Here is a 16620-nt window from a genome sequence, read left to right as displayed (position 1 = left end):
TTATTTATTTCAGGGCCATGGTGATCCTGGAGCCTGTCCCAGAAAGCAGAGGACACAAGGCAGGGGTCACCCTGGATGCACGTCATACGCACTACTCTCCCCAAAGTGTCCAACAGTTAACTTAAACATGTCTCTGGATTGTGCAAGGAAACCCACAGAGTTAATAATATAAGTATTAAAAACAAACTGCAGAAACTGAAAAACACGTAGCCAGGAACTGAAGGCATTTACTGTATGCTACTACAGCTCCCTCCATTGGAATAAGTTGATTACTGCAATCTTTAAATGGACCAACCAAATTAATCTGTGGTTTCCAAAGAAATGCAGGAGTCAGTAAATAACTTCATATGGACTAAAATTCACAGATCAGCAAACATAGTTCTGCTGATCTTTCATTTGTTTCATTATTGGTTTATTTTATTCTCTGACAACGTAGGCGTGTTATGAATCTTATGCTATGGAGCAGCACAGCCACAAAATAACCATAAACCATCAAGCTGAAAATGCAAATGCTCCATGCAAAATCGGATAACTCAACATAAAGAAAATTAATGGAAAGAATTTAATCTGTTTATGAAATTGTGGCTGGTCATTAGAAAAAATTTTAACAAAGATTCAGGCATTTCTTCTGAGGGCAATCAGTACACAGCTACAGAAAAATCTATATTTAGTATTTCATACATGTATGCATCTAACTGTATACACTAGTAGCCAAAATTGTGGAAACGTAGCATTTTTGCCATGCTTTAAAAATAACTAAAGAAAAATTGGTTGGCGATATGTCAAAAAAATCATCACGATAATTTTTCCTGTATTGACCAATATCGATAATTTATCAATATTATAGTTTCACAATGCTGTTCCATGTAATAATTTAATAAACAAAATAATAAAAATAACCCTCTTCTGACAAATAGAATGAATACATTGAAATAAACAATATTAGTAAACAAATATTTATTTTCCAACAAATTTTATTTACATTAAAATTACATTATTTACATTACCTTAAAATAATTAATAAAAGGTTATTGATTTTCAACACATAGCTCAAATGAACAAAACCATAACAATGTGCAAAACAGCACAATATTACAAATATGTCAAAGGGCAAACATAAAATAAAGCAGGACAGAACTGACTGCAACACGTATCTGTCACGATCGCGGGCAACGGAGCAGGAAAACAGGCGATCGGAGCCAGGAAGTCGGGTACCAATGGGGGTTTATTGGTAGAACAGGACAGGGGACGTACGATGAGCAACATCAATGGTGAGTCTGGGGTACGGAGACGGAGACACGGACTAAATACACCAGACCAGGCAGACAAAACAGGAAACAGCAGGGCACAATCAGGAAACCACACGTGGAGAATGAGGGGGCGTGGCACACATTAGGAGCGGACGGAGCGGGACGTGACAGAATCTGCCTCTATTTTTGGTCTCTTAAAAACGTTTCAAAATTCTGAGGTAGAAAGGTATCTAAACCAAACAAAAACATGTATTTAAAAAAGTGGCGAATAAGATATACGTAGAATTGTTTAGGCGGGAGCGAGAGAGGCTCGAGTCACACCTTTTTCTCTTGTGAGGATCAATAACTCATCTGTATTCGGCAAGTGAGACTATTTTTTCACGCCTAGAAAGTTCTATAATTAGACGGGACATTTCGCAAGGCAGTTGTAAAATCGGTTACTCAAATTCTGTTTCATATTTGGATTTTAGAGATACAATATTTTCACCTTTTAAAACGATTTTGACCAAGGTTTATTAGCGTTTGGACTCGTTAGCTGACTATATATAAGCTGCTAGGTTTGCGCTATTAACAGGTAGACATGACAGTCTAAGGTACAATGTTAAGAGACATATAATTCAATAAAAAAAATGCTTCTCACATTTCTTATTCAGGGTTGCAAACTCATGTATCTGGCGACACTGACGCTTTCAGACTCACGTAAGAAATCTTACAGATTTCAATACAAATTACAAATATATATCGTTCCATTATAAACCTATAGAATTAGCTACATCAAAACGTGGGGATAGTTTGCAAACCTTACAAAAACTGTTACCTACATGTAAATGCGTGTGCAGACTTAACTCGAATTTAAAACCTCACGCCAGCCAACTGACCAAAGTAGGCAACCCCGCTTATTTGTGGTATTTAGCTTGCTCTTTAGCAATTTTTTCGTTGACATATCGGAAAACAGGTGTTTCAGAGCAATTTTAGGCAAACAAGAATTGCCACTGTACGAGTTGGTGAATGAATCATAACGAATCTTTTAGATGAAATGTCATAAAATATTCGCCCATCACTTTTACCCACGGAGTGTTTCGACCATGCGCGAAATGCACCAACATGTCAGATGATAGGGGTGTAACGATACACCAAAGGCACGATTCGGTTCGGTTCACGGTTTTGGATCCTCGGTTCGGTTCGGTTTCTGTTTGCTGTGGGGTTAGGGTTGATGTCATCTTAACAGCAATGCTAAGGAACAATAGATTCGCTTAATAACAAGAACATCTAAACTTTTTCTTTATTAACTTTGCCATCACATTTTTAGTACAGTCAGGATACCTGAGTAAACAACAAAAATTAAATAAATACCTCCAATATAGAGTAGTCAGAAAAAAACAATTCTAATACTAACTTTAGAATATAATATTTAGAACAAAATTTAGAACAAAAGCTCATCATTACTAATACCATTTAATCAAATGTGATAAAATAAAGATGTGTTTAAATTGGTTAAATTAGTTAGAGACAAGTGACGTCAACCTCAACGATGGGCAGCAGGGGGCGTGAGAGTACCGCGGTACGCCACGAGAGTTTCGCGATACGTATCGTGGTTGGTGTATCGCGATATTTCGGTTCGGTTTGTAATATCGTTACACCCCTATCAGATGACGATCTCTGCTTCCAGTGGGCGGGACGGTGTGACGTAAATTGCAAGTTTTTTTGACGTTGTTTAGAACTTCCAGAATTCATGTCACAGACGCCTATTTATACTGCGGGATAGGAGACAATTCTCATTTCGCCTCAGATAAGAAGATGGGAATGTTGAAATTTGCGTGTGCAGCTGGAGTGATGGCTGCGGCCGCCGGCACAGCGTACCTCTACCGGCGGTTCAGGAAAACGCCAGAGCAGGAGGAAGGTACCTGAATAGTTATGGTCTCTATGTATATGTAATAGCATGGATGGTGTCATGGAGTCGGTATATTAATGTGATGTATATTATTGTTATATCCTCCTGAGACCCAAGGAAAAAAGTGTCCTTCAATTTTAGGTTATTTGTCTTTGGAGGAAATAAGACATCTTACAATTTAGATTTTTTCAAATTTATTTTTATTTTTAATTTCACAGCATGTCCTCTTTAGTGTACAACAGGAATAAATATGTTTCCTTACATCAGTGAAAAGACAGATGCAAAAACAAAATGTCCACTACAATGGACATAAATGAATGGGTGGGGTCTCAGGAGGATATATTTTTATACCAGTGATTAAAAAAAAATGCTTCATGTGTCCCTCTCAAAATTGCATCTCTTTGGCGTTATGAAGGAATTTAACGTGAAAGCTTTCTTATTTTCACCAAAAATATGGTTTTATTGTTGTATTTTTTGCAGCCAATAATTATCCAGTTGTAGAGTATCCAAAGCATAACAGTGCTTCTTGTTCTCTCTTTTCAGTGAATATGGCCACCTCATTGAGGGACGAAACCCTTATGGTGGCAAACGACTACATGGACTTCTGCATTGGGATCAAGAGGACACCTCCCAGCGAGTCAGCTAAAGCCATGCGATACATGGCAAAGGAGGTGGAGAAGGAGTATGAGTTCAGACTGCGCCGTCTTGTGCGGTTTTTCTTCATCACCAGTGGCTTTAACACCTGGACTGAACTCAAGAATGTGATGCTGGAAATGGTTGGTCATGAAAGTATGAGCTGGAGCCAGATTGTTACTCTATTCGCCTTCACGGGAATACTGGCAGTTCAACTTTCTAACGTAGATGAAGACGTTGCCTGCAGCAGACGGCTAGCAGAAATGATTACTGATGTTCTTCTTGGAGAAAAAGAAGAATGGATTATCCAGAATGGAGGCTGGGTAGGTGCATGTAATTTTGTAATAAAAAACTGCTCCTTTTATGTAGTTTCTTGTTATATATATATATTTCCCGTGGTTGTCTTGACTGTGTTTGAAAGTAGGTGGTTATACCACCAAAGTATTCCAAGAATGTGGAATCTGGGAGAACATGTTCTCAGCATTTTGCTCAGCGTTTCTGCTTTGTTTCATTGAACAAAGCCTAATATCTCATTAGTTATATTGATACCAGAGATTCATTTATAGTTATCTTGGTAAATGCTACTTTTTAAAGGAATTCAGGGTTAATTTGTTACACAAAATTTTGTTCCTGAAATATCCGTCTTGATATTTCAACCTGTCAGCCTGAGGTATATGTATGTTTCTCCTTCCATGGTAATCAATAAGTAGGGAAAATGTAGGACTGCGTCACTGACACGTATGTTTGCTTCTACCCGTCCCTGCTTGGATGTCCCCCCTTTATCTTCTCTCTATCTCTTGTGTAGAGGGGGTTCGTGGACTATGTCCACACAGCAAAACCAGGGTATCCAGATTCTCCTGTGAAGAGAGCTCTCCTTGCAGCTGCAAATGTGACAATTGCCTTTCTTCTTGTACGTTACAGTATTTCCTTTCCATGTTATTCAGAGAAATGTTTTCCTGAAAGATTTTTGATCAAGTTTTTCTTAATTTATGTACATATGGTTCACTGTTGTTTCCCCCATGACCCTTTTCTTGAAAATTAGAAATTACCTATAGTCTGTTTGGTATATTTGTTTCATTTTATGACATTGTTACCCATACAAAAAAAAAGTTAATAGTTATAATAAAATTAATTCACAGAGATGTTTGACTTAACAACTGCCTCTGTATTGTTTTTAATAGATCAGTTATCTGCTAAAAAGAACCCTACCAGGCTTGGTCCCGTCATCATTAGTAATCTTCAAGAAACTGCCAGGAACATCAGTTAGCTAGACGGGAAATGTGCATTATCTGTCCTGGATGTGTGAATAAAACTTGTATTATCCAAAAAAGTCTAAAACTGACTCAATGGTTCATTTCTGTGAATGTTTCTATAAAAGAATATTTTCATTCATTAGATTCTAAGATGTTTTTTCTTTATTAACACTTTTGAAAATTAGAAAGCCTGAAAAATGGACTGCCCCCAGCCAAATTGGGCTGCATTCTTCATAGTTTTGTTATGATAAAAACTTTTATCTAAAAGAAACACACTTAAAATGTAACAGGTTTTGGATTTTTCAAGTATTCAGAATGTTAGCACATGTAGTGCCTCAAATTAAAAAAGAAAATAAATCAACAAACTGTGTATTGTTTAACTGTGCAAGTATGCTAAAGTACAAACATAAAACAATGCCAAGTCTGTAATGCTGGTAATCAATATGTACCTTTATTTTGTATCTCTAACAAATCTTGATTAGAACTGTATCTAGAATCATTTGGACCTTCTTTATGTTACAAAAAAGAAAGCACGCATTTGCTTTGACACGCTACAGGTGTTTTGCTAAGAAGACCGGTTTATGGTCTCAGGCTTGGTTGATGCTCTTTTGCAGGTAACAATGTTGCTTCCTGTACTAAAAATCCTTTCTGAAGGTGAACTGGTGGCAGGAATACAAAAGATACCGCTTAGCTTGGAGGCTCACTTTTAGGAAAGGCAGTTAAGTAGGCTTTCCACCATACCAGAGGACTGGTTTCACTGTCCACACAAGGCGTTTGGAGATAGTTTTCGAGTTCAGCTTCAGTCGACTTTTGGTCTGTCAGTCCGGCTGCTGCTGCAACAGAATGGGCTTTCTTTTTTTGCTGGTGCTGGTGCTGATGCTAGTGTTCCTTCTTCAGCTCCTGGTGTAGCGACACAGCTGGAGCAGACGCTTACAGCGCTGGCTTAAAGCAATGCATTCTGGTCCTGACGCAATGCATCATGGTTAGATTTTTTTTTAGCAAGACGACGTAAGACAGATCTTGCAGCACCTCTCAGCGGGCTGCACAAACTGGAACCGCCCCCGTGAAAACACACCCTTGCCCTTATTGGCTGAAGAGTTTAGTTACACGCATGACGTTTGTATCCCAGGAAGTTCCGATGCGTTATCTATTTCTCCCGAAAAGCACGTAAAACAGTGAGGACTGGTTTTCAGTTAATTTACCTGGTAAAATGAAGTTTAAATAAATGACATAAATGCTCTAATGGTACACGTAGGTTAGTGGTTTATTTATTGTTAGTTACTGTAATGTTGCGCTGATTTATTTAATCCTCCAATCTGTGAAGAAGGCATTCAAGTAAGAATTGAATTGTACTCTGTGCATGACTATAAAAACTTTGAATCCTTGAAATACATGTATTTGATCTTTTTACACAATAGTTTACTTTTTTACTGCTAACAATTTGGATCAGGAGTTAGTTATTGTAAAAGAAGTAATGTGCATGCAGGTGATATTTGTATAGCTTTATCTACACCCTTCTGGCAGTGCTGCCATTGCAGTCAGGTCTCGCACACTACGAGGCGTAGAAGTTGTCCGACTTCGCTGCAGTCAGTTTATACTTCACCCCTGCAGCTGCCGGCAGATCGCGCTCCACGTCACGTCAGTCGCAGACAGACCTGAGCCCAATTCGGACGCACCCATTGCTTCTTTGAGGGAGGATGGGCAAAATTACAACGTCGTCGTGCTGGCGTTCAGTAAACCTCTGCTCGATAGGCCATCGAGTTGTCTGTCTCAGCGCTTTCTTTAAAACTGAGCAAACTTGGTTGATCAAGTTTTATAGTCTGTGTATCATCGTGATCGTCCTCATTTTTTATTGATAAAAAATTGAGATTGTTTTATCGCCCAGCACTAGTGGTAATGTTTATAAACAATCAAAGAATCTTACAAATATACATTGCACAATTAAATAAACAACAGCAGGGCTTGTCCTTTGAAAAATGCAGGCGCACACAAATTTGTGCACCTAAAAAGTGCTAGGTGCACAATTTTTTTTGTGCACCCTAAAAGTGCTAGGTGCACAATTTTACCTTTTTTGTGCGCCTAAAATGTGGTTGGACTTTGGTGCGATGGGTCAAAATCCAAAAAGTCCTAGTGTTAGTTGAGAATTTTGTCCTAGTTTTAATGCTTTAACATATTTTGTAGAAACCCATTTAAAGTGAATCACTTTTTATTGGTGAATAAAATTTGCAATTCAGAATTCAGTCTTTTTTGCATCAACACTTGCTGCAGAAGGCTCAGAGGGGAAGAGCACCATAATATTAAGATTATATGGGCCAAAACTTAGAGATGGCATCCAATACTTTGTATGAGCCAAATTCTGTTTCTCCACTGAAATTGCATTTGTTAGCCAGTGTCTTCTCTGAAAACTTAATTCTTGGATGAAAAACACATCAGCAGTCGATCCCAGCAGCAGCCGATCCTTAACATGTATACAGCTAAGACTAACTAGTTATGAAGATGCCATCTCTTAAGTGCTTGAGTAGTTTTGAGTAGGTTGCCTTCCAGGATATAATCTGCAACTAGACCACAGGGTGAGTAATGACAGTAGCCAAGGATATTGCTATTGGACTAGGACTAGGAGTGGGGATAGCTCAATATTAAGAGTTGGACAATAGGGTTGGGTCGATAGACGATGCCATCGTCCATCGCCGATAGACATCACGATGCTGAGCCGACATCGCGATCCTCCGCCCCACCCCCGCTGCAGCAGCAACCAGCTCACGAAAAACACACCACTTAATCACACTATATAGCCAAATTAAATGCATGCTTTCAATTTCCGCATCTTTACTTATATTATGAGGAAATAACAAGGAAGTTGTTATAGCGATCACAATACAAATTACAGTGAACGCCAAACGAATTACACGAACTAGTTCGTTTACATTAAAAAATGAGGCATACAGAAACAGCAGAATTTTTTTATTTTTTTTATTAAATAAGATTAAATAAACTACACCAAATATGCCTTTGTCATGGTTTTACCATAACGAACAGAACGTCTGCGCATCTTTTGCGCGGATAACTTGACCGCAAATCCTACACACCACTTCAGGCGTATCTCGTGGCTGTCCTGTTTCATTCGGTCTAAAGCTAAAGTATTGCCAGAAAGGTGAATTTGCACCTTTTTTTTACCAACCGAGTTTGTCGACGCCATTATAACGACACAGATCACTGTGCCTGTTCCTGCCAGAGTCCCGCGGAAAAAGTGATTGACAGGTGGTAATTTGTGTGTAACATCTTTATTTATTTATGGTTTGGTTATGGGTAAAACAAAGACCATGCGGGTCAGGTAGTGGAAACGGTAGGCTACAATTAATTAATTCGTTATGAATTAATTATTTAACACCAACCATAGCTGCCCTCCCCAAAAACGTTGCATTCTGACACGGATGACCCTTGTTATCCATGCTTTTTTTCGACGCCATTGTTGTCATGAATAATTCCGTGGAGCGTCGAGTGGTCACGTGACAAAAGGCGCGTACAATTTAATTCTTTTTTATTGATAGGCGCGCATTTCTTTGCGCAGCTCTTCACCATTTTAGGCGCGTGATGGCGTGCACGCGCAATTGCGCACCTTAAAGGACAAGCCCTGCAACAGTTGATTAAAGTTCTGCAATCCACAATCAATTTTGGCCACAAGTGTAGGCACAGGAAGGTGTTATGATCTCATGGTGCAAAAAGCCAGAAGGACCAATAGACTTCACTGAAATTCTTTTGTATCACATTCACTGATAGCTATCAACAGCTAACAACAGGAAATGCACTGGAGAAATCGTAAAGTCGCCTCTGAGCCAATGTGAGGTATCATAACACTGTTTTGTTTTTTTTTGACAAAACAGTCAAGAGGCGGTGCAGAATCACCCTCAGCCACCGTACGTCCACCGCTACTGTGTAATTGTTTATCCCAGTCAGGGTCACTGTGCTGGGGTGTGGAACCTCCCCAAGGCAGCATAGGACACAAAGCTGGAGAGCTTTGCAGGACTCCTACGCGCACACCCCCACGCATAGCCATGAGGAATTAAGAGACGCCAATGAGCCTGACTGCAGGTCTTTCGAATGCCGCAAGAAACTGGAGAACCCAGAAGAAACCCAATACAAGAAAAACACACAGACGCAGAAATCAAAGTCCCAACCCAGGAAACACAAGGCAACAGCATTACTCACAGAGCCATGGTGCTGCTGCGTTCGCTATAGCACTGCTTAAATATAACGTGCGAAAATGATTTTGCCACATGGGATCTCTCCAAGGCTAATGGCTAATAAGCTAATGGTTGTTCCCTCTGGCAAGTATATAAAGGGTGACTCTACTTGTAAAAGGGTAAAAAAAAAAAAAAGCCAGAAAGCTGAAAGAAGACAACTAAAAGCCAAACATACTTTCATATTAAAGTGCTGTTAAGCACAACAACACTGAAACACCAGGTGTAAATTAGGGCTGAGCGATTAATTGAAATCGTATCGAAATCGCGATGTGGATATTGTTGCGGGAATTGCCGTCTTGTGTGTGGCTGGGTGCAGAGAGGAGTGTATGTGATGTGTGTGAGCATGCGCAAGAAGGAAGCGCGGAAAAAGAAAACGAAATTAAACAAAAAGAGAGAGTGTGCGTCACGGGTAGAGGGGGGGGACCGGGAGCAGCGTTCTAACGGGCTACAGCCTATGCCGTGTACCTGGAAGTGTGCCGTACGGCCATTAAAGCCTCGTCTCTTCAGTACTCTCCGGTGTCTCGGCTGATTTCTGCCTGCCTCACTACTCCACAAAAGTGAAGGGAGTTAACCCTGAAGGAGGATAAACTTCGGCCCTGGAGGAAGCATCTCCCCTCGCGTCTCCTGACCACGGTCAGGGGACTGACGGCGAGGAATGGTTGACACTGGCGACCACGAAGGGACTCTTTCACGCTGTTAAAGGAGTGGTGAGCACTGAGAAAAACTGACAGGCTAAAGCGGCTAACGATAAAGCCGAGTGACCGTAATTACAAGTGTACTGGCCCGTAGCTGAGCTAACTCGCGATGGCCGCTGCTCGCCATTCTCGTGAAAACTACGGACTTGAGACTAATTACTTCAACCCGTTCATATCGCTGACCAGTGTCTCCGAGGGTGCCGCGAGCATTAGGGAAGCTAACAGAGACAGAGCTGTGGCTAAATGTGAACATATAAACCCATTCCTGTGTGCCGAAAGTTGTACTAACACACACGCTAATGGAGATGGTGTATTCGCGCCGCCCGATGGTCCTGCCCAGCCGCAGTTTTCCCGCACGAATCCCTTCGTCGATGCTGAATGCTGCAGCTACGGCCATGAGGGAAACACAGGCAGCAGCATGAACTATTATCCAGCTCCTACTCCCCAAATTAAAGTGCACTATCCAGTCTCAAACCCATTTTCCCACATGGACAGTTTTGTACACAGCACACCGGCTCAATTTAATGCAATGTTAAATACACCCATGCAATGTTTGCCTTCCAGCAGCCTTAATGAAGCCATAAGCTATGGGCAAATCACTGCACAGCATAAACCCCGCTCAAAACCAGGCAAGACCCGCTGTGTACCCCGTCAGCCACCATCTGACAGTGAAGAGGACGGTGATCCTAGAGAGAGAGTCCCCACTCTACGTCCAGGCCAATATGACGGCACCACACCGTGGAAGGAATTTCTGCACAGGTTTGAGAGCTGCGCTGAAGCCAACTATTGGTCAGAGAAGACAATGACAACTCAGCTTAAATTCTGCCTAGTTGGAGCAGCAGGGGCCATTATCCACAGAAATCCCCGCTCATCCAAATGGAATTACCGCCGCCTGGTGGACGAACTGGAAACTGCATATGGCCCTTCTTCTGACCATGCAGCTGCTGTTGCTGTAGAACTGAGGCAGCGAGTGCGTAAACCTGGTGAGGCCCTGCATGTTTTCAGAGATGACATTTATGGAAAAGTGGCTGTTGCATATGGTGATAGAGCAGAGGTTGAACAAGACTCTATAGCTGTTGAAGTTTTCACCAATGGGCTGGGTGATGCAGAAATAGTACAGAAGTTGCTAGAGAGGCACCCAGCCACACTTGCCTGTGCATACGAAATAGCCCACCGACATGAAACCACTAAAAGGGCTGCATCTTATGTAACCAGTGCCATGCGGCAAGGAGCCCGTAATGCAGCTGAACGCCGTCCCCAAGCTGCCGTCGTCAGAGAAAAAGACAAAGATGAGACTGTTACTGAGTATGCACCTGCAGCTAGCCCCTCACCGAATCGTTTTGTCCCACACACACCCTCGACAACACCGAACAATCACAGAAATTTTAAAAAGAGCGGGGTTCGCTGCCATAACTGTCAAGGTTGGGGCCATGTCCAAAAGCAGTGCCCTTCCCCTCATAAAACCACCAAGGCCTTAACATTGAATAGTAGCCCTCGGGACAGCCCAAAACACACCGTGCTTCACCTTAAGTGCCAAAGCCAAGAAATGAGTATCCCCATGCGCCTCTACGAAGTGGAGGTATGTGCTATCTTGGACAGTGGGGCCCGGAGGAGTGTGCTGCCGCTGCCCTACTACAACTCCATCCACCCAGACGTGAGGCCACCACTACAGCCCTCAGTTGTTGAGACCTTGCTTGGTGTGGGACCTGGGAACGTGCCGGTGCTAGGTGAAGCCCAGATACCTGTCAGTATCAACAATCGGCAGGTGGATGTTGATTTCCTGGTGGCAGATATAGCAGGAAATGAGGTGCTGCTCGGGCATCCCTTCCTCACTCAAGCTGAAGCACGTCTTGATTTCGGCAAACGCCGCATCATCCTGTTTGGTGAAGAGGTGCTCTACTACCAAACCGAAGCCAGTACAAGGACACACGCAGTGAGAATAGCTAGAACTGTGGTGGTGGAACCGGGGCAAGAATATATGGTGAAAGGCAATGTGCATCCTGGTGCAGCAGCTCGAGGTGACATGATGCTTAGTCCCACCAAAGGTTTTGTTGAGAAGCACAGAGTACTTATTGCCAGAGTCCTAGTCAATGCACAGCCTTCTAAAGCTGTCCCACTTCGCCTTTTTAACCCCGGCAATAAGGCAGTAACAATTAAGGAAGGATCCATTGCCGGGCTCCTCCAGCCAGCTGAGGCCCTGGAACCCTCCATGGTCTCCCCAGCTGCAGACTCACTGACCAGCCCTCCTGTGGTTCCTCTGCACCTGCAGGAGCTTTATGCCCAGAGCTCCACAAACCTCAATGACTATGAACAGCTCCAACTGAAACGCTTGCTTTGCACTTATGGACATGTGTTTTCTACAGGGCCTGCTGACCTGGGCCGAACCAGCCTTGTGCAGCACGACGTCATAACCTGTCCTGGTGCTCCAGTCAAACAACATCCACGAAGAATGGCTGGAGAAAAGCAGCAACACGCTGATCAGCAGATCTACGACAGCTTACAGAGCGGTCTCGCCCAACGCAGCTGCAGCGGCTGGGCCTCGCCCATCGTTATGGTGCGTAAGAAAGATGGGACATACCGTCTCTGCATTGACTACAGGGCTCTCAACGATCGCACCATAACAGACGCCTACCCGCTGCCCCGCATTCAGGACACGCTGGACACGCTCTCGACTGCCAGATGGTTCAGCACATTGGATCTCGCATCAGGCTACTGGCAGGTTGAGCTGACGCCTAGAGCACGCAGGGCCGCCGCTTTTTGCACTAGGACAGGCCTCTTTGAGTGGAATGTCATGCCATTTGGACTATGCAATGCCCCGGCGACGTTCCAGCTTCTGATGGACCGCGTCCTGGCTGGCATGCAGTGGGACACCTGCCTGGTCTACCTGGACGACATCATTGTGCTGGCTAGGGACGTGTCGGGGATGCTGCAACGGCTTGGCCAGGTATTCTATAGACTTCAACAAGCTAACTTAAAACTGAAACCTGCCAAATGCTGCCTCTTTCGCCGCGAAGTTGCTTATCTTGGCCATGTGGTGTCCGAGCATGGTGTGGCTACCAACCCCAGCAAAGTTCAAAAAGTTCAGATGTGGCCTACACCTACGTCCATCCAGGAGGTCAGACGCTTCATCGGCCTGGCCTCCTATTATCGCCGGTTCGTGAAAGATTTTGCCTCTATAGCCGAACCCCTGCACAACCTGACCAAGAAGAACGCACATTTTCAGTGGCATGCTGAGCACCAAGCAGCTTTCGACGAGCTAAAATGTCGACTCACCTCTGCCCCTGTTCTTAGCTATCCACTTGACCATGGTGAAATGATACTAGACACTGATGCCAGCGACACAGGCATCGGCGCGGTGCTGTCACAGATGCAACAGGGCGTGGAACGTGTGCTGGCATATGGCAGCCGTAAGCTATCAAGAACTGGACAAAACTACTGCACCACACGACGTGAACTACTAGCTGTCGTGGATTTCACGTCCCATTTTCGCCAGTACCTCCTCGGACGGCCTTTCAAAGTGCGCACAGATCACAGCAGCCTGCGCTGGCTAACAAAAATGAAAGAGCCAGAGGGACAGTTAGCTCGATGGCTCGAGAAGCTTGCCAAGTACGACTTCGAGATCATCCACCGTCCAGGTCGAGTGCACACCAATGCTGATAGTCTCTCCAGAAGACCCTGTCGCCAGTCCTGTCCATGCAGAGTGCTGGACCCCTCCAAGCATCTCGGGGGGACCAGTCATCAGGCGGTCCAATGTGAGTTGGACTCTGACACCAGCTCCCTGTTGCTGAGTCCGGTGAGGGTGGAGGGACAACCGGCTACTACAGCGGTGTGTCCAGTGGGGGTAGGTCATAACACCCCTACACCAGACACAAAGACTTTAGACCAAACTGCTCTTACTATGTCAGACATTTTATGTCAGAACACTCCTACCAACACAGACGTCTCAGAACAGATAATTCACACCAGCTCAGACATACAACACCAGAACATTTCCACTGGTACACACACCGTAAAGCTGACTGAGAAAGTATATGTGGCTAAAACACTTGATACTGCTTCTCTGTTTCATGGCTGGACCATGGGGGAGCTGAGCCAAGCCCAGGACGCTGATGCAGACATTGCACCCATACGCGCCTGGATGGAGGCCAGCAGTGAGCGCCCCCCATGGACTACTGTTTCGCCATGCAGCCCGGCCACTAAGACATACTGGGCTCAATGGAAACGGCTCTACTTCAGAGATGGAGTTCTGGTCCGTCGCTTCTACTGCCTTGACGAGACCCAGTTCTATCCCCAGATCGTACTTCCACGCAAGCTACAACCAGAAGTGATGAGCCGGATGCACGAGGGGCCAGTGGGCGGACATTTTGGTGTCGAGAGGACTGTGGCCAGGCTACGAACCCGATTCTATTGGTATCACATGAGGGAAGACGTCGCTCTTTGGTGCCGTACTTGTACCAGCTGTGCATCCAGAACCCGACCCCAGAAGACACCACAAGCTCCCATGGGAACTGTCCGGGTAGGAGCCCCAATGGAGCGCATTGCGCTGGACATTATGGGACCACTGAATGAGACAGAGCGCAGAAACCGATATGTGCTTGTGATACAAGACTACTTTACAAAGTGGACTGAAGCCTTTCCTATCCCAGATGAACGGGCTGCAACTGTTGCCGAGGTCGTTGCATCTGAGTGGGTGTGCCGCTACGGGATACCTCAAGCACTGCACAGTGACCAGGGACGCAATTTCGAATCTGATGTGTTCCAGGGGGTGTGCAGTTTGTTTGGCATAGACAAGACTCATACAACGCCATTCCGACCCCAGTCAGATGGCCAGGTTGAACGTTTCAATGCCACTCTCCAAAAGATCCTGGCCTCCACAGCAGAGCGTTGCCATTGGGACTGGGACCTGATGATCCCGTACGCTGTTATGGCTTACAGGGCGACCAAGCACAGTGCTACAGGTTTCACCCCGAACTTCATGATGTTTGGCCGAGAACTGAGTGAGCCAGTGGACCTTGTCGCAGGTCTACCTCCTGATCCAGACAACCAACCCTCAGCTCCAGAGTATGTGCAGCAAATGCGTGAGCGGCTGGAGCTGGCCCACCTCATCGCCAGGGAAGCCCTGCGTGAGTCAGTCACGCGCGCAAAAAGGCAATATGACAAGAACTGTTGCCACACACAATACAAGACTGGAGATCCTGTGTGGTATCTCATCAAAGGAACACGTCACATCAAGAATAAGGTCAAAAAGTTCCTCCCATCGTATGAAGGACCATTCTTTGTCCTGGGGCAACTGGATGACCTAGTTTATCGGATCCAGAAGAACCCAAGGTCTAAAGTGAAAGTTGTCCACCATGACCAGCTAAAGCATTATCGCTGCCGCGAGGCCTTGGACAATACCTGGGTCCTTGATCAAGCTCATCGGTGGTCACCTACGGAGGTCCCACCACCAGCTTTAGAGGATGACCCAGCAGACCGTGATCTGGGTCTGCACAGTCTGTTCTCTACTGCAACTGGCAATGGCCCCAGCTCCTCTCAGTCGTCTGTCTCTGTTGCAGCTGATCCCGCTCCAGTTGTGGTGATCCCATCGTCCCCTTCCCATGTGGACCCTGAGAATGGTGGGGGTGTGGTGGGTGAGCCAGACCACCTGGGCCAGCAGTTTCAGCGACCAACTCGTCGGCGCAGAGCACCAGACCGATATGGGGTGTGGATCACTTAGCTTGGTTTACCTACCATGGACAGTTCCAAGTAGGACTGAAGATTCAGTTCAAGTTTAAATCGTTTCAGCCTCCAACACTGTTAGCTACAATGGTTTAAGAGAGTTATATTTTTCATTGTTCCAGTGTTTACATTTTAAAAAAAATAAGGGGAGTAAAGTATCTGAAGGACCTGCGGGGTTATCTACATGCACCTATCCATTTGTATGTGTGCCTTCCTAGATGCTAGGATAAGTTAGTTATTCCCGGTCGCCATGTAATAGTTGCAATTGTGTTATTTCTTTCCTACTTAACAACACTTGAAATGCTTTGTTTTGCACATGTATGTACACCTTGCTTGAGCCAACGTTTTGCCACTGAAGTGCACTAGTTGATACTATACCTCACCTTATATGCGGTAAGGGCTAACACTTTTATCTCCTGTGGGCTCCAAGTGGTAAAGGGGATTGTGTTCCAGTTTTATGCCTTACGATGCTGGAGTGGAATTATTGTTTAATTGCCATCCAGAGTGGGGGTAGTGTTGCGGGAATTGCCGTCTTGTGTGTGGCTGGGTGCAGAGAGGAGTGTATGTGATGTGTGTGAGCATGCGCAAGAAGGAAGCGCGGAAAAAGAAAACGAAATTAAACAAAAAGAGAGAGTGTGCGTCACGGGTAGAGGGGGGGGACCGGGAGCAGCGTTCTAACGGGCTACAGCCTATGCCGTGTACCTGGAAGTGTGCAGTACGGCCATTAAAGCCTCGTCTCTTCAGTACTCTCCGGTGTCTCGGCTGATTTCTGCCTGCCTCACTACTCCACAAAAGTGAAGGGAGTTAACCCCGAAGGAGGATAAACTTCGGCCCTGGAGGAAGCATCTCCCCTCGCGTCTCCTGACCACGGTCAGGGGACTGACGGCGAGGAATGGTTGACAATATGCACGATTTCTAAATCGCCTTACAGCACGATTT

General features: G+C 44.8%; 2 protein-coding genes across 3 annotated transcripts in view; one reads left to right on the top strand and one right to left on the bottom strand.

Annotated features, from left to right (window-relative positions):
* The window catches only part of LOC111852607 (one cut domain family member 2-like), an 82653-nt gene that overhangs the window by 13170 nt on the left and 52863 nt on the right, over positions 1-16620 (bottom strand). The gene's annotated exons all lie outside the window — the stretch shown is intronic.
* On the top strand, positions 1831-5112 carry LOC111857330 (anti-apoptotic protein NR13-like). Its single transcript, XM_023838057.2, has 4 exons — positions 1831-3150; positions 3685-4097; positions 4580-4684; positions 4956-5112. The coding sequence occupies exons 1-4, from the start codon at positions 3048-3050 to the stop codon at positions 5043-5045; spliced, it is 711 nt and encodes a 236-aa protein (XP_023693825.2). The 5' UTR covers positions 1831-3047; the 3' UTR covers positions 5046-5112.

This window comes from Paramormyrops kingsleyae, chromosome 7 (assembly GCF_048594095.1).
Source record: "Paramormyrops kingsleyae isolate MSU_618 chromosome 7, PKINGS_0.4, whole genome shotgun sequence".
In the NCBI taxonomy this organism is placed as follows: Eukaryota; Metazoa; Chordata; class Actinopteri; order Osteoglossiformes; family Mormyridae; genus Paramormyrops; species Paramormyrops kingsleyae.
The sequence above is the reverse complement of the archived record's forward strand: the minus strand, read 5'-3'. Positions and strand labels throughout refer to the sequence as shown.

Bases quoted from the DNA above. Each gene is read 5' to 3' on its own strand.
- LOC111857330 (XM_023838057.2), top strand. From the start codon at position 3,048: ATGGGAATGTTGAAATTTGCGTGTGCAGCTGGAGTGATGGCTGCGGCC. The intron at 3,151-3,684 runs GTACCTGAATAG...CTCTCTTTTCAG, and splicing joins AACGCCAGAGCAGGAGGAAG to TGAATATGGCCACCTCATTG. The intron at 4,685-4,955 runs GTACGTTACAGT...TGTTTTTAATAG, and splicing joins TGACAATTGCCTTTCTTCTT to ATCAGTTATCTGCTAAAAAG.